Source organism: Stylophora pistillata, chromosome 11 (genome assembly GCF_964205215.1).
Source record: "Stylophora pistillata chromosome 11, jaStyPist1.2, whole genome shotgun sequence".
Classification (NCBI taxonomy): Eukaryota; Metazoa; Cnidaria; class Anthozoa; order Scleractinia; family Pocilloporidae; genus Stylophora; species Stylophora pistillata.
In genome coordinates this window covers 17,892,329-17,914,212 of record NC_142529.1, presented here as the reverse complement: position 1 = coordinate 17,914,212, position 21,884 = coordinate 17,892,329, and the positions used below count along the sequence as shown (strand labels likewise).

The following is a 21,884-nucleotide window of genomic DNA, read 5'->3' as shown; positions in this document are numbered from 1 at the left end:
ACAACAAATAACCAATAGAATGTGGTTTTATTTCTTCCATACGGTGGCCCAGAAGGGACAACGCTTCTACTTGAAAATGTAGTGTCGTTCTATAAAAATGTAACTGTTCTTTTTAGAATTAAACATCCTTCCTTAGAATTCTGCCATCGTTCCTTGTATATCTGCGATCGTTCCTTAGAAATATAGCTGTTCTATGGAAACAGTCGCAAGATTCTTCCGTAGAAATCTAGCCCTGCCGTAGTATAAGCCGTCGCTGTTCCGTAGAAATGTAGCTCTTCCGTAGAACTCTTTGCCTCTTTCGTATAGAACTTTAGTGCTTCCGTAAAAATGGAACGCTTCCGTGGAAAGTTCAAACCAGTGCGCGCGCATTAGCATGGGTGGGCACTGGGCATTAGCGCCTGGCTGTAATTCGTTGCTCGCCATTTTGCAAACGCTACGATGTTTTATATGTCAAGTTTGTGAAACGAAAGTGCAAGAGGGTGGAAAGTATTGCTATAACTGTGGGGCCGGACTGGAATCTTTTCAGGATGGTAAATCTAAATTTAACTTTATCCCTTTGGATCATTGCTGTGAACGGAATTTCAATATTGCCATTTTGACAGTAGTTTTGTGATTTTTGTAGACCCCGAAAGGGAGATTATTGAACGCTATTTCCATCTCGGGTACAAGTATGATGTGATCATCAATTTTTTGAGAAGTAAGCATGATATATGCTTGAATGTACGGACACTTAAACGGAGGCTTGTGAAATACAAATTATCAAGAAATGAGACTTGGAGAAGTGAGAAAGAAGTAAAGATTAGAGAAGTGAGAAAGAAGTAAAGAACATAGTCAAGGAGGAAATGCAAGGGTCTGGTTGCCTGTCGGGTTACAGGAAAATGTGGCATTTGCTTAAAATAAAGTACAGTACTCACGTCCCACGTAGCATGGTTGCACAAATCTTGCATGATCATGATCCTGAGGCAAGTATTTTGAAAAAGAAAAAGAAGCTCAAACGACGGCACTATCTATCGCACGGGCCAAATCAATGCTGGGACATCGATGGTAAGTTTAGTAATATTAGTAGGAAGTCATAAGAGCATGAATGAATTGCATAGAACAAAGTAGTGTTTGTCTCTACTCAAGGCAAGCAATTGATTGCATTTTTTCTGTTTCATATTGCAATGATGTGTTTCTCAGCCCTTCTTCCATAACTTTGATTTGATTACTTTCAGAAGAAAGTGTGTATTTTTTTTTTACTGCATCTCTAGTGCTACACATTCAGGGTCGAGGGTCTGGGAACTTATTATTTATTATTTTTAGAAAGGTCCTTTGTAAAGCAGATCCTTATCATCATGACCTTTGCTATAATCATTATTATATGTCGAGGGAAGAAGGGATAGTTTTATGGTAATGTGTGAAGTTATTTTGCAGTGTTGGAATAAGGCATTTCTGAACACTTCTACAGGTTACGACAAGCTGAGACCATTTGGATTTGCTATTCATGCAGGTGTGGATGGGTACAGCAGAAAGGTTTTATGGGTGGAGTTAGAAAGGTCAAACAATCTCCCTGAAATTACTGCAAGGTATTACTTAGAATGTGTTAAGGAACATGGTTTCTGCCCCTTACAAACCAGGACAGATTGTGGTACTGAAAATGGCGTTATAGCTGCCATGCAGTGTTACTTTCAATCGGAAGACAATGCACCACACTCTCAGGATCACGATCATGCATGATTTATGCAACCATGTTACGTGGGACGTGAGTACTGTACTTTATTTTAAGCAAATGCCACATTTTCCTGTAACCCGACAGGCAACCAGACCCATGCATTACCTCCTTGACTATGTTCTTTACTTCTTTCTCACTTCTCTAATCTTTACTTCTTTCTCACTTCTCCAAGTCTCATTTCTTGATAATTTGTATTTCACAAGCCTCCGTTTAAGTGTCCGTACATTCAAGCATATATCATGCTTACTTCTCAAAAAATTGATGATCACATCATACTTGTACCCGAGATGGAAATAGTGTTCAATTATCTCCCTTTCTGGGTCTACAAAAATCACAAAAGTACTGTCAAAATGGCAGTATTGAAATTCCGTTCACAGCAATGATCCAAAGGGATAAAGTTAAATTTAGATCTACCATCCTGAAAAGATTCCAGTCCGGCCCCACAGTTATAGTAATATAACTGTGGGGCCATACTTTCCACCCTCTTGCACTTTCGTTTCACAAACTTGACATGTAAACATCGTAACGTTTGCAAAATGGCGAGCAACGAATTACAGCCAGGCGCTAATGCCCAGTGCCCACCCATGGTAATGCGCGCGCACAGGTTTGAACTCTCTACGGAAGCGTTCCATTTGTACGGAAGCGCTGAGGTTCTATACGGAAGAGGCAAAGAGTTCTACGGAAGAGCTACATTTCTACGGAACAGCGACGGCTTATACTACGGCAGGGCTAGATTTCTACGGAAGAATCTCACGACTGTTTTCATAGAACAGCTATATTTCTAAGGAACGATCGCAAATATACAAGGAACGATGGCAGAATTCTAAGGAAGGATGTTTAATTCTAAAAAGAACAGTTACATTTTTACAGAACAACACTACATTTTCAAGTAGAAGCGTTTTCCCTTCTGGGCCACCGTACTTCCAATCAAAAGGCGTTGCGAACGTGTCTCTTGCTTGTCACTTCCCAACTAGGGGAGGGATGCAATGCAAAACTCTGAATTGTAAGAAGATCGTTAAGATTTCTGCGCTCGAAGGTTAAGAATTTCACGGGATATTCTTGTTTCATGAGCTTACCTTGGTGTCGTTGGGGACACTTCGGATTGGTGAAAGATTAAGATTCTGGTTGCGTTTTTAAGGGCGAATTATTGGCGATATTTTCTTCGATACGTTGGAAAGCTTAGGAAGACGAGAATTTGACGTTGCCTCATGGCTTCGACTCCCTTATTAGTTTGGAGTGCTTTGGTGATCGAAGTTGTGCTTTTCTATCGGAACTAGTACGGTAAGGTTTCGGTTGCTCTTCATGCTAGTATTTTTGTTAAATTTAAATATTGCAACCAGTCTTCAAAGATCGCGTTCAAGTTTCGGGCTAAATACTGTCTAAAGCGTCCGAGTAACTACTAGCCTGGATTCATAATTTGAATCCTTCTGTGTCGAGGGATGAATTTTTTTTTTATTATTTTGTTTGGGACGTGCAAAACTAGATAATACATAATTAAAAAATGAGACAGATCTCCGTGTTTCAATGACCGAAAATTTGTGATTTTCTTCCAGCCGGATTATAATTTTTATTATGTTACATGTAGCAATCTTATAGTGTCTACATTGATGGTTATTATGGAGACAATTGAAGACATGTATTCATTGTAATTGTATGGGACTACACAAAAATTCAACCTCTGGTATGGTTGATGTCAAACATCATATATCCTGGAAAGTTAACTCACAAACTGTTGACAAGTATGATGAAGATCTGGTATCTTTTATAAAGGATAGTGTGCTCTCTCCCATGCCCTCCAGCAAGAAACAGTTGGGTTACAATGCATTAAATCATTCTCTTTGCTCGCCCAGAAGAGGACAGATTTGCAGCAAAATTACTCTTCACTTAATAATATGTGCTTTTTCATTAAAATCAGTGGCTGACGTAAGCCACTTTCTTTCTTTTGATCTATTTAGAATAAAGCCCTTTGAACTAAATCATAAGGAATATGATAATAATATGCATGTTATATGTTACCACACTTTACATACTTTTTCAACTATGTGTTTCACATAATTATTGAAATGAAATAAATACTAATTCATGCACAATTGAATACTCAACTCAGTACAGACTATTGCCTATTAGCAATTATTGCTCCTACATGTCTTAGCAAGAACTTGGTCTTGTTGGCTTTCATTGTGAGCCTTTGGTGATCCATATATTAGGGGAGACACTCGTTGCAACTATCTTTGCAAAGAAAATACTAATCTTTTTACCCTTACTTAATTTCATACATACAGGCATGGATGACAACCAGCAGCAAAGCAAAGTAAACAAAAGTGCCAATGAGGTGGTAAGCTCTATTGTAAACATTTTCTTGGAAAAGTATGCACTAGTCATAAATATTAAGGTAAATGTTGTGATTAATTTTTGTCCTTGGTGTAAGCATAATTTTCCTTTGGTTTTGTTAATGATATGAGTGAAAATGCATTTTGTGTAAAGAAAGATAAAATGTAGCTCCTAGAGTGTAAGTTATGATGAGATGATGTGTCACCATTAATTTGGCCTCTATTAAAAGTAAAAGAAGGAAACTAAGGATGAAACTGAACCAAAGCATACCTATACTAAACCCTCATTTTAATTGTATAAATATTGTTATTTTTCTGGTGTTCACCCAATAGATTCAATCCACTGACAGACAAAGATGGCACCTGTACATTTTACCATTACTCTTAGGCTAAGGCACATGTAGAAAGCAATATTTCACAAAACAACAACATATGCAAGGTTTAAATTTTTCTGACCTTTACTGCTTGTTTTTATGAGTGGTTCCAGGATTTTCTTGCACAAAGAGGTCTGGTTGAGTGTAGCAGTCGCCATATTTTTCAGTATGATGGTTTCACAGTAACTGTTGTATGAAGTAATGTACACTTCTCCAATATTAATTTTGCAAACTTGTCACTGACAAAGAGCTAGTTCATGATTAGACACTGATTATTTCATTGATTGCCATGCTCTACATTTATCATTGAAGTATCACCATCTTTATCTGTACATATTTATCTCTTTATCATGGAAAAATTAGCCCAAAAAATCACCCTCGTCTTTTACACGGATCACAGATAAAGACCTGACCCAAGCAATCCATTAAATTAGCATAACAATTGCCTAAAGTCCATTAGGAAAACCAGGTGCACAAAACTAGTTATAATTGTGTTCAAGTTTTGTCAGTTTTCAGTGCATTCTTCATTGATGAAAAACTTTGAAATAATATTTTATGTGGCTTAAACAGAAATCTAGTGGGGCTGATTTCTATTCTATCTTCTGATCTGTAGAGCAGAAAATTTTCTTTACAGCTTCGGTGCTGAATTCTCATTTTCAGTGAATGATTACAGTAACTTAGTGACCTGGCAAACGCTGTTTTCTTGTGCGGTCTTGTTTGTTATGTGTGTGGACCATCTATGTTAAATGTTGTGTAGTTTCCAAGATGGCCATGTTTTCATCAAGTGATCCATCGAAGCTCTTTGGTGTTCCTTCAGTCTACTAAATCTCCTTTCAAAAGGTTATTTAAATGCATGAAGATTTCATTTTCAAAATGATTTACAAAAGATGGTGAATTACTTCTCCTGTAAATCGAAGTGGTTGTATATGCTTAAATCATGAATCATGAGGATGTAAACAAGTGGTACTAAACTTCACAGCACATGGTCACATTTTGCTCTGCAGTTTTTTTAAATTCACCGTGTTTTCAATACATTGTCAGAAATAAGAGATCAACCATAAGGGAAATATCTGTCGATCTGAATTTTTCTCTACTAGAAATAATGAAAAATCTGATTTTCACCCTTGAAAATGGGGGTCAACTTATACATGGATAAATACAGTAATTAACTCCTTTGCTATCAGTAATCGCATTAAAGATTCTGTGTTAGAAATCACAGCACCATATCCCAAAATCTAATGTTGTCCTCAGCACAATTTAATTTTTTGAGCAAGGCAAAGCTAAAAATCAATCAAGGGCCACACAGACATCGCAGAGACAACATTGCTATGTATAATGTTTATGTATTCAGATATGTAAAAGCTACTCTATTCATTCATTCAATGTCAATACTCTCCCTCATAGTAAAGTAAGTAAAGTCTGTTTACGAGCCTAGTGACCCATTAGGCCGGTGCTTTACTCCGGTTTCTGTAGCATGCAGCGACTAGGAGTACTTCTACTCCCCCCTGGATGGGATGCTAGTCCATCGCAGGGTTACCCCCGGCATTGAATTGCCGGTACCCATTTATACACCTGGGTGGAGAGAGGCACTGTGAGAGGAAAGTGTCTTGCCTAAGAACACAACACAATGTCCCGGCTGGGGCTCTAACCCGGACCACTCGATCCAGAGTCGAGCGTACTAACCATGAGGCCACTGTGCCTCCACATACTCTCCCTCGTAGTAGCTATAATTTTTAGCCAACTTGGGAAATAGCAACCAAAAATAGACCCTTTTGGACATCCAAACTTTTAAATTTCAAAGGGAAGGTTCCCCAGACTTTGCCATCCAAGTGGGAATAAATGGCTGCCACACTGTCATTTTGGTCCCTCCTAGATGCTCAAATGTTGTCCCTCCTTTCCACAATCTTACCAAAGCCTCCATATGTGTAGTAATAAAAACATTGAAGTGAAGAGTGCTATCTCAGCAAGAGATGATGATCATGCACACTTTTAATAGAGTCATTCTAGTAGATGTTTGGCAAGGTATTGCATTCTTTGCTCAAAATCTAGTTTACATAGACTTGGGAAAAAAGAATGGGGTGTAGCAGTCATTCAGGTCGGTTAATTGCTCCAAGCTCTAGTTTTATACCACAGCTCATTTGGTTATCTTTCTTGCCAATACTCTTTCTGGTTATTTGGGTTTTCTTGGAAACTCAGGCTCTTGCCATTGAGAAGAAGCATGATGTGTGTTTTTACAAAATTAAAAGCAAAGAAAAGTGAAAAAAATTGGAGTAACAGGATGGTATCAAAGACTGGTATAATTTTTATTTTTGCAGGGGGGTAGTTTTTTATTTTTGAATCAGAGTTTTAGCCTAAGTATGTCTAAGTTTCTACACTTGTTGTTTAGTCTTGTGATTTCTTACTTTAAGAAGTAACTAAAGGTAAAATTTTTTGAATTTTATTTTTATTACAGCCAATTGAGACTGTAAATGGAAAGTAAACACAAAATAATGATGGTAAGGAACAAATTGCCTGCACTATAAATTATTGAAAGTAGTGTGCACTCTCCATATTTGTTATTTTTAATTGACATGCTTTGCACAAGTGTTGTGTGATAAGTGTGAATAAGACTGTGCAGCGAATTAGCTCGTGATGCAGCATCCCATATCCAATAAATTCAATAGAAGACCCTTCGGTCATTTCACGCCTTACTGGATCTTGACGCGTCCTTAAAAGAAAAGTTGCTTGAGACATATTTTTATCGTAAACATTTATGAAGCTTTCTTCTGATATATAGTTTGCTAAGATTTTAGTGAAACTACTGTAGTGTGCAAACAATTTTTTTGCCGAAGGATACCCGCAAAAGTGGGAAGTAATCTTGAGCTTGTCGCATGCGATTAAGTCATATCATATAAATCTACCCTAAAAACGAAAAATTTACATTACTTTCATATATTGAAGTGAATGCTTTGAAACACAGTGGCTTTAGCCTCTGCATTTCCTCTTATGTTTTTCTCTGAATACCTGGGAGCCGAGCAAACTGGTAACCACCCATATTCTCTCGTTCTCTTTAAAATAGGATTGTTGATCAATTTTTGCTGAGTTGGCTACCATGGCTCAAGATGGAGGACCACGTGGTGAGATAAACTAATTTCTTCTCTGCTATCCTGAGAGGGTTTCTCATACTTTCAGAATAGAACAGAATTTTGGCTAACCTAACAACTCAACAGGAAATCGTCCCTTTTAAATTGAATGTTCTAAGGGAGTTCTTGAAGTTGCTTTGAGGTTTATCACCTATCATGAAATAAAACCAGTGAACAAGGCTGTTATGAATTACACACAACTTCAGATGAGGGCGTCTGGCGTAGTTAAGTACTGGTGCATTTCATCCCTGCGAAGCAATCAAACTACTGTTTTCTCACTTATAACATTACTTAAAAATTAATAATCAGTGACTTAGGTGTCAGGCATATAAAAGAATATTGGCACGGAAAGAGGTACTCTCCCTAATGGTTCATGTGCACATTCTAGGGTGAATGTTATTGTACAGTATCTCTAGTATGAACATGGGTGGTGATATTTTTGACAAAGGCCATCACTGGACGGCCATGTTTACGGATTTTGAAGGAAGCATTAAACCACAGAGGCTCAGGGCTAAACAGCTTTGTAAAATGTCGTATATTGATAGTACTAAGTGATACATATCTTATGTTTTGTAGAGCATGTGATTAACATGGACTGGCTGGAACAAGAAATAGTTATGGAAGAGCAGCTGGAAAGAGGAAGAGAAGAACAAAGAAAAAGGGAGGAGCAAACGAAAAGAGAGAAACAAAGAAAGGGAGAAGATCATTTTTCCGACACATACTTATACTTAAGTTCTCCCTTTTAAAATTTTCAACCTATATATATATTTCACACAGTAATTCCTCTTTTTTTCAAATATGTGAATTCATAATCTCTTGGAAAACTACTCTATCAGGGATATAAATTTAATATATATTGTTTCTATTTTTATTTTTAAGTGAGCTTAATGATCTTGTTTATAGGACAGCCATATTAGTACGTCAATGTCATCGGAAGACATTAAATATTTGGAAGAGAAACTTAAAACTTGTCCTTTGCTTACATAGATTTTTCTTTTGTGAAGCCCTACTAAGTGATTATTGATGTCATGTTAAGTTCTCCTTCGGTTCCACAATTAAACAGGCAGCACGTTGGAATGGGACGACAGTAGTTCATCTTAAGTTACCAAGGGCTTCTTTTGCAATGAACCTTAAATTATTAATGGCTGTGAAACAAAATTGATCACAGAGGAACTAGAGTCTTTCGCTCATAATGTTTTTTTCACTGGAACATCTTCATGTCCAGCATACAAATGTTCCTTCCTCCATTTAATTCTCCTGTTCTGGAACCAAATCTTGACCTGAGTTTGGGAAAGGTTTAACTCCCTGGCAAGATGCACTCTCTCTGTACCTACAAGATACTGCTGACGATCAAAAGCTGACTCCAGCCGGTTTAACTGATCTGAAGTGAAGATGGTTCGTTTACGACGCTTCTACACCTCCGGTTTGTCTCTCAGTCCAATTACCAGATTACCTGAGGAAAAAAACGTTGATAGCTCTGTTAAAATATACTTAAAAATAATAGCGCTACTCTTGTTGAATATTTAATTTAATTGTAAGAGTTTACTAATGCAAATACAGAAAAGATTCAAATTCATAACCCAGTTGGGGACTGGAGATGGAAGCCGTAGATGTGCTCTCGGTTTTGCTGGCTTATCAATTTAAACTTAAATGCCTTCAATAGGGACTGCAAATAAATGAAAAATTATCGAAGAGGCGAGTATTCCCTCAATCTTTTCAGTCAGTGTTCCATCTATTTGCCACATACACAATTAGCAGTGCATTCTTCCAGAATACAGAATTTGTTTTGTCTTTTAGCAAAAGTACTTCTTGATTTGTGAATGTTTAGTTGATTTTGACAACAATTGACCAAAAAATTGTCATCTTATGTATGATCATGTGTGATAGATCGTCCGAAATGATGTTCCAAGTCTTCCCTAAGGTCCTTTACTGATTTTAAATTTCTCTTGAGCTGATTTTCCGTCATAAGCAGAGACGGTTAAGGTGGTTTAAAGAAAGCAGTGTTGGGTTTTATCGACCACGCTTAAGGCAGAAGCAGTTCAAAGATCGTACGCCCAGGAAGCATCTGGAGTTGATCCAGAGAAAGCATAGGGTCTTATCCTAATGTGTGGTAAAATTCAGTGTATATATTTACTCACGCCCAAAAAGTATTGAAATTGGTCCGGAGTTATGTTACTGACTATAGAGACAGCATGGAAAACTGATTAAAGCACATGGCGAGAACTCCACGTGTAGAAATTTCACGAAAAAAGGTAAAACAGTTCACTTACTGAGCCATAGCTGCAATTCCAATTGAAAAATTTAATGGAAGAGACAAAGAAGGTAAAAGTTTGTATTAATTAATTCACTCAAGTATTCTTATACAATTGTTAGACAATGGCATCATGATTTGAATTTGCGGCAAATATGAGCTAAAAATTTTCAATTGTTCTCCAAATACAGACAACAATAATGTTAACAATAACAATAATTTAAAAAATTACAATTTCCGTTCGTTCGTTTTAGTGTTTTTTCTACGGGTAAGGGTTAGCTTGGGGAAACAGTTAAAGTGTGGGGTGAAGTAGAAAAAAAAAAGAAAAAAACTTAACCTTTTTCGTATATAAGAACGATCCTTCGCAGTAAAGCACTATTTAAGCAATAGTGGAAATCAGACCTGAAAAAAATTTCAGGCCTGTACGGGATTCGAACCACTGACCTCTGCGATACTAGTGCAGCGCTCTACCAATTGAGCTAACAAGCCAACTGGGAGCAGGCCATCAAATTAATTCGATATAAACCCGATATAAACGGGTTTATATCGAATTAATTTGATGGCCTGCTCCCAGTTGGCTTGTTAGCTCAATTGGTAGAGCGCTGCACTAGTATCGCAGAGGTCAGTGGTTCGAATCCCGTACAGGCCTGAAATTTTTTTCAGGTCTGATTTCCACTATTGCTTAAATAGTGCTTTACTGCGAAGGATCGTTCTTATATACGTCTCATAACCGCAGTTCACTCATATGTTTCATATGTTTGTTGTTGTTCGATTTATCATCTACGGGTTTATATCGAATTAATTTGATGGCCTGCTCCCAGTTGGCTTGTTAGCTCAATTGGTAGAGCGCTGCACTAGTATCGCAGAGGTCAGTGGTTCGAATCCCGTACAGGCCTGAAATTTTTTTTCAGGTCTGATTTCCACTATTGCTTAAATAGTGCTTTACTGCGAAGGATCGTTCTTATATACGTCTCATAACCGCAGTTCACTCATATGTTTCATATGTTTGTTGTTGTTAACCTTTTTCGTTTCTCTTACTTTAAACAAATAGCTAAAATAAAACAGGGCAACTGGGCCTTACCTGTCCTTCGACTCTTGTACAAAAAGCAGGCAATCAGCAAAATGACAATCACTGTTGCCACTGATCCACCAATGTAATACCACAAAGAATTGGAACCTTGCATGTGTCAGATAAATATGTGGTCATGGATAAATCTCAACGATAGTAACTGTTACAATAATAATAGTCATGTTACCGTTCGAAATGGTTGTGAGCATTCTTACTGTGTTATTTTAACCTATGATCGACGCCTGTTTTTAAAAGCGAAATAACTGATTTTCATTATATAAATTTATAGAGAAATCAAAGGTTATTTACTTGTGACCTTCCACCGGAAAAAGTGTACTATGTGAGAATCTACATGTATAATGTTGTGCTACTGTTACTAATCTCTTTTTAATTGACGAAAGTATTTTCCCAGAAAACAAAAAGCAATAGTAAACTTTGAGAAGGAAGTAAGAAGTAGAAATTTTCTTCTATAAGGATGACCTCGTTACTTGATTATTAAAAGTTTTATGTGCTTCGTTAGACACAACAGTAACGCCAGCTTACCTTTGACAGTTACTTTTACAAAGGAGCGGGCCACAAACCCAAGCTTGTTACGTCCTTCGCAAGAGTATTTTCCACCGTCTTCTTCCAAAACCTTAGCAATGGTAAGTTCACTCTCTTTCTTATCCAATTGTGTATAAATCTTTGCCCTTTCTGATGGTGAGTCTCCATCTTTATTCCAACTACTTTTATTGTGTCTTCGTTGACCTGGCAGGTTAATGTGAGGACATCTTCTGTTGTGAGTGTTGGATATGGATCTGGAGCAACTTGAACAGAGGCTTTTCCTACGTTGAGAATAAGGGGTAATTAATTTAAAGATATTCGAACTCGCATTTACAACTCTCCAAAGTAAAACAAAATTGGATTAATATTAATAAAAGGAAAACAAGCTAAATTCGACTTCATAAAAGGAATGTTTGGAACATGTTGCTTCTGATGAAAACGTTTGGAAAAGGTTCCAGAGGAAAATTTGAGGCCCCATGCTTTTAAATGACTGATTACTGTTGCAAGCGCCCAAAATTGCATGGTTCCAATACTTTAAAATTTTAAAATAACCTCTTGGTAACTGTATTGAAAGGACTCCACAAATCAGTTAAGCAGCCCTATCTATTCATCCCCAGGTTCATAGTCGAGATGATAGTGTGTCACATTGATAATTGATGACTTTGCGTCTTACTTTTTCAGCTACCTATCATCGTGTTTTTAAAAATTACGCGCGGAAGGCCAGTTGTTCTCGAAACATTTACATGCAGCAGCCGAAAAAGTTAAAAATCTATCATGTTAGCTGCAAATCGTATACTAGTTGGTTTTCATTGGTTGTGATTTTGTACTCTTTCACTCACAGGAAATATTGCACTCGCTTATTCACTTGTCAGGATAAATATCTACCCATGTTCACACGTCAACCCGCAATTTTTTAAAAGCAGGCGATTCATTATGTTTATGCTTACCAAAAGCCGTTTGCGCCTGAATATCTGCCAGAGGCAATTGTATGCCAAAGTCATGTTGAAAATTGCAAAATCAACAAACATTTCGCGTCACTACAAATATATTACAAATTTAGAAGTGGGAAAATCAGCTAAGGATCTGATTATCCAAAAATTTTACCCGCTCGATTTCTCAAAAAACGCGCGCATCTCTTTAATCAACGGTGTAATTACAGTCATTCGTATCAATTAACCATGATAGCGCCGTCACTTTTATTTCTTTTCTTTGTTTGTTCTCGCCTCCCAAATGACTACAGCTTTATCTTCACATCCGGTCCCTTTTCCATTGTCATCGTCTTTCTTTTTGTTGATGCGCGTCATTTGTTATGCGCTTTAAGTTACAGTTACACACACGCGTCACTTGCGTGACAGTGCTTTACGTTACAGTTAGGTTCTTTAGCTATTTTTGGATGTGATTGATTTAGTTCGTGCGGAGCGTGTGTGTGGAGTAGACATTTTTTGCTGTGGTCTACAAAAAGAGATTGTAAAGGCCTACGGTGTCGCGGGACAGATATGTAAGTTCTTTTCATAGTAATTTATCCTTATTGCTTGTGGTTAGCCCAGTTCGCAGTTCAATTAATATATTATTCATTTTATTTGTGATCATTGTGATTTTACGTACCGCGACCTCGTGGCCGCGTGGATATCTGAGTCGATTTCTTGATATTAGTTCTCATGATAGTTTCGCTCGTTTCTGGTTGTTTGCATTTAGCCTCATTAGTTCTATTTTTTTGCCTCTGAGGGTTTTCATTTGTCGATCGCTAGTGCCTTGTAACGTTTGTTTGTGCAACTGCCTTACGTTAGTCCTTCATTGTTTATTTCAGTTTACGAGATCAATTAATAAATGTGATGTGAGTGTCGCTTCGGTCTCTGTAAAGTTCCACCCGTTCTGGTATTTTTCTCCGGTCGCGATTTTCACGGCAATACATTTGGCCTTGATGTTCGCCTGCCGTTACACTTTTCGTCATCGTTATTGTTAAAGCCATCGTAATTATTATCATTATTATTAAACTTACCATAAACACGCAGTGTTGCAGAGGAACTAGTAGTATTTGCTTTGTTTTTCGCTTCGCACCTGTAAGTGCCTTTCATCTCTTTTGCGACACTTGGCAACTCTAGCAACGATTCTCCATCATGATCGGTTCGATTGATGTCAGATGGGTGGTCTCTATTATTAAAAACCCAGACCATGGTTGGTTTTGGCACACCTGAGGCTCGAAAACTGAAGTTGACTGGATACCCTTCGGTTACAGACTTGGTTATCGGAGGCTTAGTGATATGGGGAGAAACTTGAAGTAAAAAGACCAACAGATTCAAGAAACGTTCACATTGACCATTTCAACCCTTTCTGCTTAACTCTAAATAAAATTGCAAAAACAAACAAACAAACAAACGAAAAAACGAAACAAACAAACAAACCACGCAATAAGTAAGCCTATCTTTTTTCTAAGTTTTACTTCCTGTAACATGATTACACGGACGAAAATGTTGAAAGGGAACTCATGAAGCGCTTGTCATAATGTAATAGTGGGAGTTATTTTTTTTTTTTATTTTTTTTGTAGCTTTAGTCGTAGTTTAGCTTCCGAGAGTACTAGCGGGGTATCTGTAGGTCAGAATGTATATGATCAGGAACTCTTCAACAGAGAAACGAACTAATGCTGGCAAAAGGAAACTTAGTAATCATGAGAGTTCTTTTCAAATCTCAGTCCAACTTCGGTCACTTGACCCTCCCAGGCACGCCGGATTGACGTATTTCAAGGGAAAATTCTTCATCAAAAAAGGGAAACATCACACACTTCTATTTCTGTAATCGCTTAGATCATCCATTGTTCGAGTTGGAAAAAGTATTGAAACAAATCAAAACACGGCCGTTTGTCGCTTATTCCCGCTATTTTTGGAGTATTCTCTGTTATTTCGCAAAATGGTGAAAATTGTTAAGCTTGATATCTATAGCTGACAAATATAAAAACAGGACAATCATATATTTTTTCATGTTCGCACATGAATATTTAGGTTTCTAATATGAACTATAGCGAAATATTTTTGTTGGCTTGAGATTTTGGATACTGATACCCACATCATGAATTCACTGCATTTTTGCACAGATTTTTGTGCATTTTTTACCAAAAACTTAGAACTTGTTTAGCTGTTTTGAAAATTAGTATCTGGATAAGCCGTTTGGTCTCGATTGTAGGTTCATTGTGGGCAAGAAGTGAGCAAAATTTGAGCGAAATCGGTGCGGGGTCGTGCAGACTCGTCTGCATTTAAAACTTTCTCTTACGAGCTCAACAATAAGAGTTGGTGTAGGTGTCTGACTGATTGACTCCCCTTGGATGGAATATAATTACCGCTGAAGAGAAAGACACCATTGATTTTTTGACAATTCTTCTTTATGGACAACGTCATCCCTAGGAAAGCTAAGCAAGGATACGGCAATGTATCAATTTAAAGGAATTTTGCGATCAATAAAAAGCCATAACATATGCTTCTAACCTTTTAATTGCAGATATTAAATAGAGTGTGTGAAATAACACTAAATACAATTTTTTGTGTGATTTTTGTATAATACTGAAATAACGCCCATAAATCTACATGATCTAACTCCATTCAGTTTTCAAATAAGAATTCCGTACTAGCACGGAAAAGTAGTGTCTGTTTACCAAAACGAATTCTCCTCAATAGGGGTTCCTTTTTTTCTCGTACGAACCGAAACCAGTTAAGAAAATTAACCTAAATTTACTCACTCTATTAAGACGGTTCTCTCCGTTTACGACAAAAGCATCTAACACTTAAAGCAAAGCAATACATTTCAATAACAATGCAATCAATTGTTTTCAAATGCTAATGGATCGAAAGTTAAACAAAGCAATATGAGAGCAAACTGCATTTGAACTAAAGAACATATTATGGAATCGATAATGTCAGCATACGGGATACTTCAATGGTGATTAATACCACACAACTAATACATTACCAAACTACAAAAAAAAACTACCAAATTTCAAATATCCTTGGGAGGATTCCTCACTAGATTTGCTACAAAACAATCTACGGCAGAACGTTTTCACTACAACAGTTCGCAAATTTAAGGAGTATGGACGGGCCGTTTTTCAAGTTTGTTTTGCTTTTTAATTGTTTGGATGTTACTATTTTATCTCTTTCTCTCCTATTTTAATCAATTAAGAAAATTTAAGAAATATCTACCCAAATTCTCCTACTCTGAATTCAACTGAATTGATTCAGTAATTATTTGTATCTTTAAACAATTAACTTGATGAGTTATTATCTAAAACAAAGACCTCATTTGTTTCTCTGATATGGAAAGACCCTCAAATCATCGCTGTTATCACCCATAGTTTAGCACCGTGAAGTGAGAGAAGGGTACCCTAACGGCGGGCACTGGACCATTTTCCCAATCTTTTTGCAGCGGCCTTCTTTGCAACTTCCTCACTCGGTCCTGCATCTTCATCTCCAAGATCTTCAACCCTGGAGTATTTGTTCTTGTCATAAGCTCCCAGATTAAGTAGTTCCTCATATGTCTGGGGTGGAAAGCAAGAAATAAGGGTTGTATACTTGCAACACAGCACTATATTACTATGATGTTAAGCTGAAAAGTGCAGTTACTTCCACGGCGGACTGAGAATCTCTGTGGTTTTAAGAGAGATTTATAAACTGGAAATGGTAAAGAGCGCGTAGACGGCGTAACGAGCATGAAAACACCGCTGACCAGGGATCTAAATGGTTTTAGTTGAGCCGTTTACAGCACTTTGGGGTACAAAACCAATAACATCAAGCATTGCTCCTGAAACTAAATGGTGTCAAAGTACTGAAAAATATTAGAGGCTTCAAAACTCATAGAATGTTGGGAAGTTTTAATTTTTTTAAAACAAACCTCTTCACGAATGTATTTGTCCATTCTTTGTCGCAGGTTTTCAAATGGAGGACGGAAGTCAGGGTTAAAATTCCAGCACCGTTTCATCATATCATACCTGAATTTAAAAAATGATACTCAGTTGTCAACTACGTTTTTTGGACTATGCGAAGAATTGGAAGAAGTTTCTTCTACAAGAACCCTTTTAACGAAAATAATGGTTTAGGTTCGTTTTGGGTCATCAAACATATCTGTACTATTTCATTCGCTCTGACCTCGTCGAAGTACGTAGACATGCATTAGCAAAGCTGAATACCTTATGCTCTGAGTTCACAGTTTTAAAAGAAGACAGCTTTTATAATTTGTCCACTGCAAAGAATTCTACAAGTAGAACTATTAATTGTGATGTGTTGAATTTTAGCTATACATTGGAACACGTCGATATCGCACCAGAGAGGTGCAACTCACAGTTTTTTATCAACATGATCAGGCTTAGGCATCTGATATCCTTTTGTGACCTCTGCAACCACCCTGCCTTCTGACCATCTATCGTATGGAATTCCTCCTGTCAAGGCATAAGGACGTGTGCATGTGATATTACTGAATACATCCGGCACTGATAAAGTTGTTGAAATTGTAGTCAGAGAGCTATAATTTTAATAATTTATTACAATTGTAAACATCTATGAAATGATAAGAGTGCGTATAAAAATGTTCCACGAAATTGCTGCGGCTTAGACGTCGTGTTCCTTTTTGACATCATTTTAAACAAGAAAGAAATCTGCATTTACATAGCTTGATGATGCCCAAATCTAAATTTTCCTTAATCCTGCATGTACATTTACATAGCTTGATGATGCTCAAACATAAATTTTTCTGAGTCCGTGTAGTTTAAAGTTTCTTCGTTTTGGTTCGGTTTTTGTGGTAGTCTCTAAAAAGTGAACATTATGGAAGCCTTCTACTTCTTGTTTCATTTCATGAGATTAACTATCGATAAACAGTTTGCTACATATTAAGATGAAAACAGCGTTACTGAGACTTGATTTTCAGGTGTAAAAAGCGTACGATCTGTACTGAACACGGGATAGTCCTAAAAACGAAAACTTTCTCACGTTTTGCCTGGAGGTTATACAATTCCACCCGAACCCATTATCAGGGTTCATTTTTACAACAGAAGTTAGACTACTTGATCAGTCTTACAAGACTGGGACATTAGTCAATTAACTTAAGGCAAGAGGATGTAAACCATCTATATTATCTTGTTTAAGGCCCATTTCAGGAATAAAAGGCCTGGAAAAAACAAAAACAAATTTTTATTATAAAATAATATTCTTATTGAACTTTACCAAGGGTAACTATCTCATACAGAACGATTCCATAGGACCACCTGATGAATATATCAGAAATATTCCACAGTTAATGCCAAGTGATTTTGGATGTGAAGTAATAACAAAAAAAAAATCAAATTGGGTGATCATTTTTTTGAGGTGAGGGAAGAAATATACACAATACATACACATCACTCAAAGTGGAGAGTCCAGCGAGATTTCCCAGCAGAATTTCTGGTGCAGTCCATTTGATTGGCAAACATCCCTGCGGAAACAAACATTAAAACTTCTTTTTAAACTATCATAACCATAATGTTATTTGTTTTGCTTTGGTTTTTGATTGTTTTTTGTTATTTTTGCTTTACATCTTTTTTTTTATTATTTTCTTCAATATTAATTCTTCCTAAGTATCTGTTATTTTGCAAAGAAAAATTAGTGATAGTGTAAACAAAAACACTGTGAAAATGATGTTGAACACCGAAAGAATAGTCGGTCCTTCATGCACTTCATTCAGTTTGAGAAAATAAAGTTGTCAATTTTTTTTACGCGAAGATGAAACAAGTACGAGAAGAATGGCTAACGAAAATGAGAAAAGCAAAAGAGCTAAATATTTTGGGTCCTTGAACAGCGAGATGCATTAGAACTGATGATCTTGGAGAAAATAAGTGCATGATTAAATTAAGAGAAAGACTCAATTAAGATGGCAATGGGAAAGGCGCATACAGGAGGTTTTGCTCCCATGAAAATTATGGATTAGTGCAGAATAAAGAAAGTATCCAAAGGAAACTTCTTTCGGATCAGTGCATACAGCCTCTAACAGAACGAGTCGGAGACAAAGGAGGGAAAGAAGAAACTCAAATACAGAGAAAATGAGAAGACTGAAGGAGGCAACCGAGTAGTAGCCATAGTAACGACTGAAGCTATTTGTAGCATTTGGCGAGAATAGATGTCTGCTTCCCCAGATCTACATTTTGCTTTAAAAATGATCTCCCTTCTTCGGCAAAGTCATATTTTACAAAATGTGAAGCCACGCAATATTGTTACGAGGATCGAATTATTTTTACTGAATCTGTCACGCAATCCCAGACTTTTCTAGAATTATCTATAATCTGTAATATTCCAGAAACTTCTTTCATGTGACTCAGCAGTTTCCAAAAATGGTACAACTTGTAATACGCTATAAATAGTAATAGGACATTCTAGATAACTAAAGTAAATGTATAAAAGCTGGCTTATGAGAAGTACAAAAGGATTTGCCCGAGGGCTTACCCTCGTGGCTTGCTGACTGAACTTTTGGAAGCTATGATGTGACGAGGCTATGACCTTTTGACCTTGCGATATCCGGAGAGTAGAAAGAGATGAAAAAGACGGTAGTCGAGAGAGGAAGAAGATAGAGAATACAGAGTTTACCATGGAGTCCTCCGGAAGAATTTGTGTACAAGGAAAGAATGCGATAAATCAAGAAAGCCAAGCGCTCTGGTCTTCAGTCGGCGGATGTTGGAATTGGAAGTTGATCAAGACGACGAACACTTACACGGCATGAAGGATTGTAAGCCTGCTTTATGAACTGCTTAACTTAATCTTTAACCTAAGTAAATTAGACAATGTAAAACTAATTAAATAATAGTTAAAATGGGTAACTGCTAGCTTGTTGTTACATTTTTGTTCCGTGCCATATATCGTACTCGGGAGTCTATTTTCATATATGCTTTGTCAGCGGACATTTGTTGGTCATTCGTGCACGTAACAATACAATTATGTAAAAATGTAGAACAAAAATAAATTTGCCATTCTTTAAAAAAAAGCTTCAAGCAGCCCTATTAGAAAATAGAAAACATACTTCCTTTCGCGAGACTTTCTACTAACAACTTTAGTGAAATTTACTTACCCCGATACTTAGCGTTTTACTTTGTCTTTTTCCCTTTTTTTCAGGTCAATGTGAACTATGAAAGCCATGTTGGTGGTCGAGCTAAGTTCATTTCATGCTGAGAAAATGCTGGCATTTACAGCTTGTTTCTGGAAAGCTCCACAATAAAGCAACAACATTAACAGCAAAAAGCATTTCCTACCTTTTTGGCATTTCCATGGCCATATTTGAAGCTTTGATATGCCATGCCAAAGTCGGTCACTTTGCAAACATAGTTGTTATCGAGGAGAATGTTTCGAGCTGCAAGGTCACGATGGATGATCTACCAGGAGACAAAGATACATGACGTGAAAGCTTCTAAATTATTTCATTTCATGACAAAACGGCGAGTTAAACGTCTGAGTATGTGCGAAGAGAAAAAGACAACTAGGCAGGCCATTATAGTTCTTCGAGGCTGTCAGGACTAAGTCGTTTATCTTCTCAGGAAAAATGGCAAACAGGAGTGATGATGATGATGATTATGATAATCACAATAATAATGATTATGACAGTGAAATAAAATTTAGAAATGGTAAACCAACAGAAGACCACTCAGAAAAACAATTTGCTCTTTTCATTACCTTCGTTTCTTGTTACATATATCGAGGGGGTTCCGTTTTTTCGCTTTTTTTCTTAAAATTGGCGAAAAAGGCTCGGTTCTTGCTCTTTTTTTCCTGTTCCTGTTAGCGTAGCGGAGTGTCTCACAACAGACCAATATCTAATATGGTTGGCGCGTATCCCACCATTTTACCGTTGCATCCATTTTTCTTAAGGTAGTCATACCTCAGTAGGCATCCTATTTTAGCTGTTTCAACCAAACTATTATCAAAATTACTCTCATATCTTTTTCCTCATTGAAGTAAATATACCTTTTGTACAAGGTCACACATTCATCAATAAGGTTTAGTTATTCAAACGAGGTCCAATCCAACCACGGTTTTACCGGAGCAATGGGCGTCGGGTTTTCTCTATTATTTGAATACATGTCCCTCGACTGTAAGTTTTCGGCTCTCTCAGCTTCGATAATAAAAATAAAAGGCTCACACAAAAGGTTCGGTTAACATGAAGATAGTTTAGATCGCAGTTTTGTTAAACAACTGCTGAACTTTGTTTAAATAACCGGTCCTATAAGTTTGACATCCGAAGTGATCTTCTCACTGTAATAAAAGTACCATGGCCCAAAGAAGGTCTCAGACTTTATATAAGTGAAACGTACCTAAAATGTTGGTCAGCATCCGAGCTAATGTAAAACAGTTTAAAGATCTGAAAGATTTTTCGGAGTTAGAATTGATTTATGACAACAATGAAGGACTTCACTTACCCCTCTCGATCCAAGGAACACCATACCGCCAGCGATTTGTTTGGCAAACATCACAAGATCATAGTTGGTCAAATCTTGTGCCCTACCATCACCAAGATAATACCGATCCCTCACTCCTCGGCATTTTCTCAGATAACCAAGTAGGTCGCCGCATGGCGTGTATTCCATGATGAGAATTGGGTGAACTTGAAGTGGCGTTAAAGAAAAAAAAGTGAAGGCTCATGACCACAATATCCACTAAAAACTTCGGAAGAGGACTCATTTTAAGGATTTTCCTTCATGAGACTTAAGCCTAAATTTTTGAAATGAGAAAGCAAGATAGCCCAGTTACCAAGATCAGTGATATTAAATACTCTGGTCGTGCGTTCAAGATCTTCGTGATCGGGCTATTGATAAATGTTCTCAAAAAGGAACAATCTCGCTACCGCGCGCACACACACACACACACACACACACATATACACACGCGCACACACACACACACACACACACACATATACACACACACACAAAGAAACATAAAAAACAAAACAATAAAAAAAGAAACCACAAACTTCGTCCGATCAACAGGCCATTCTGGTTATGGAGCTCATATAAAGAAGTTGTGTAGTATTTTCAATAACTTATACATAGAAAAATGCTTTACACTTACTTTGAGTTGTAACGCAGCCCATGAACTTTACAATGTTTGGCTGATTGTTTTCACCGATAAGTTTTCCCAGCTCAATTTCTCTCATCAAACATTTCCTTCCTTCTTCTCCAGCAGTGGCTACAACAACAGGGTATGTTGATGAACAGATAATCATTCTGATAAATGCATTTGTTTCAACCTTGAGACTGAGAAATAGTCTATTTGGGTTTCGAACCTCACATCTTCCTTTTACCTTTCAGATGAAATTATTTGAAACCAGTACGTTACTGAACTCGCCGACGAGTTCTCCCCAGACACGGCTGAGTCCATATAAGATCGGAACCAGCTTAGGTTCAAATCCTAACAATGGACTCTTGGTTTTCTTTGTTTAGCATCCTCATGTAAATTATTATTTTTCTTGTGGCTTTTGTTTCGTATTTATAT

At 37.1% G+C, this 21,884-nt stretch overlaps 2 protein-coding genes across 12 annotated transcripts in view; one reads left to right on the top strand and one right to left on the bottom strand.

The window, feature by feature from the left end:
• Nucleotides 1–378: 378 nt before the first annotated feature.
• Nucleotides 379–8,504, top strand: LOC148720407 (uncharacterized). Of its 11 annotated transcripts, none has more exons than XM_088738386.1 (7): nucleotides 379–530; nucleotides 623–1,044; nucleotides 1,448–1,489; nucleotides 3,994–4,043; nucleotides 6,868–6,910; nucleotides 7,474–7,531; nucleotides 8,114–8,504. In XM_088738386.1, exons 2-5 carry the CDS (start codon nucleotides 843–845, stop codon nucleotides 6,892–6,894), a joined length of 321 nt encoding a protein of 106 aa, XP_088594512.1. In that variant the 5' UTR covers nucleotides 379–530; nucleotides 623–842; the 3' UTR covers nucleotides 6,895–6,910; nucleotides 7,474–7,531; nucleotides 8,114–8,504. The 11 variants fall into 11 exon arrangements, with proteins under 11 accessions (XP_088594512.1, XP_088594511.1, XP_088594507.1 ...); XM_088738385.1 differs by having other exon boundaries at nucleotides 3,994–4,046; XM_088738381.1 differs by having other exon boundaries at nucleotides 3,994–4,103.
• Nucleotides 8,505–14,864: 6,360 nt separating this feature from the next.
• LOC111346918 (fibroblast growth factor receptor 3) overlaps nucleotides 14,865–21,884 on the bottom strand; it is a 46,258-nt gene continuing 39,238 nt past the window's right edge. The window contains exons 14-21 of the mRNA XM_088738364.1: nucleotides 21,462–21,578; nucleotides 20,810–20,994; nucleotides 19,652–19,771; nucleotides 17,771–17,847; nucleotides 17,601–17,641; nucleotides 16,723–16,819; nucleotides 16,276–16,372; nucleotides 14,865–15,922 (exon numbers count right to left, since the gene is read on the bottom strand). Of these exons, the coding sequence (XP_088594490.1) occupies nucleotides 15,770–15,922; nucleotides 16,276–16,372; nucleotides 16,723–16,819; nucleotides 17,601–17,641; nucleotides 17,771–17,847; nucleotides 19,652–19,771; nucleotides 20,810–20,994; nucleotides 21,462–21,578 (887 nt within the window). The 3' untranslated portion in view covers nucleotides 14,865–15,769. The remainder of the gene's footprint in view (nucleotides 15,923–16,275; nucleotides 16,373–16,722; nucleotides 16,820–17,600; nucleotides 17,642–17,770; nucleotides 17,848–19,651; nucleotides 19,772–20,809; nucleotides 20,995–21,461; nucleotides 21,579–21,884) is intronic.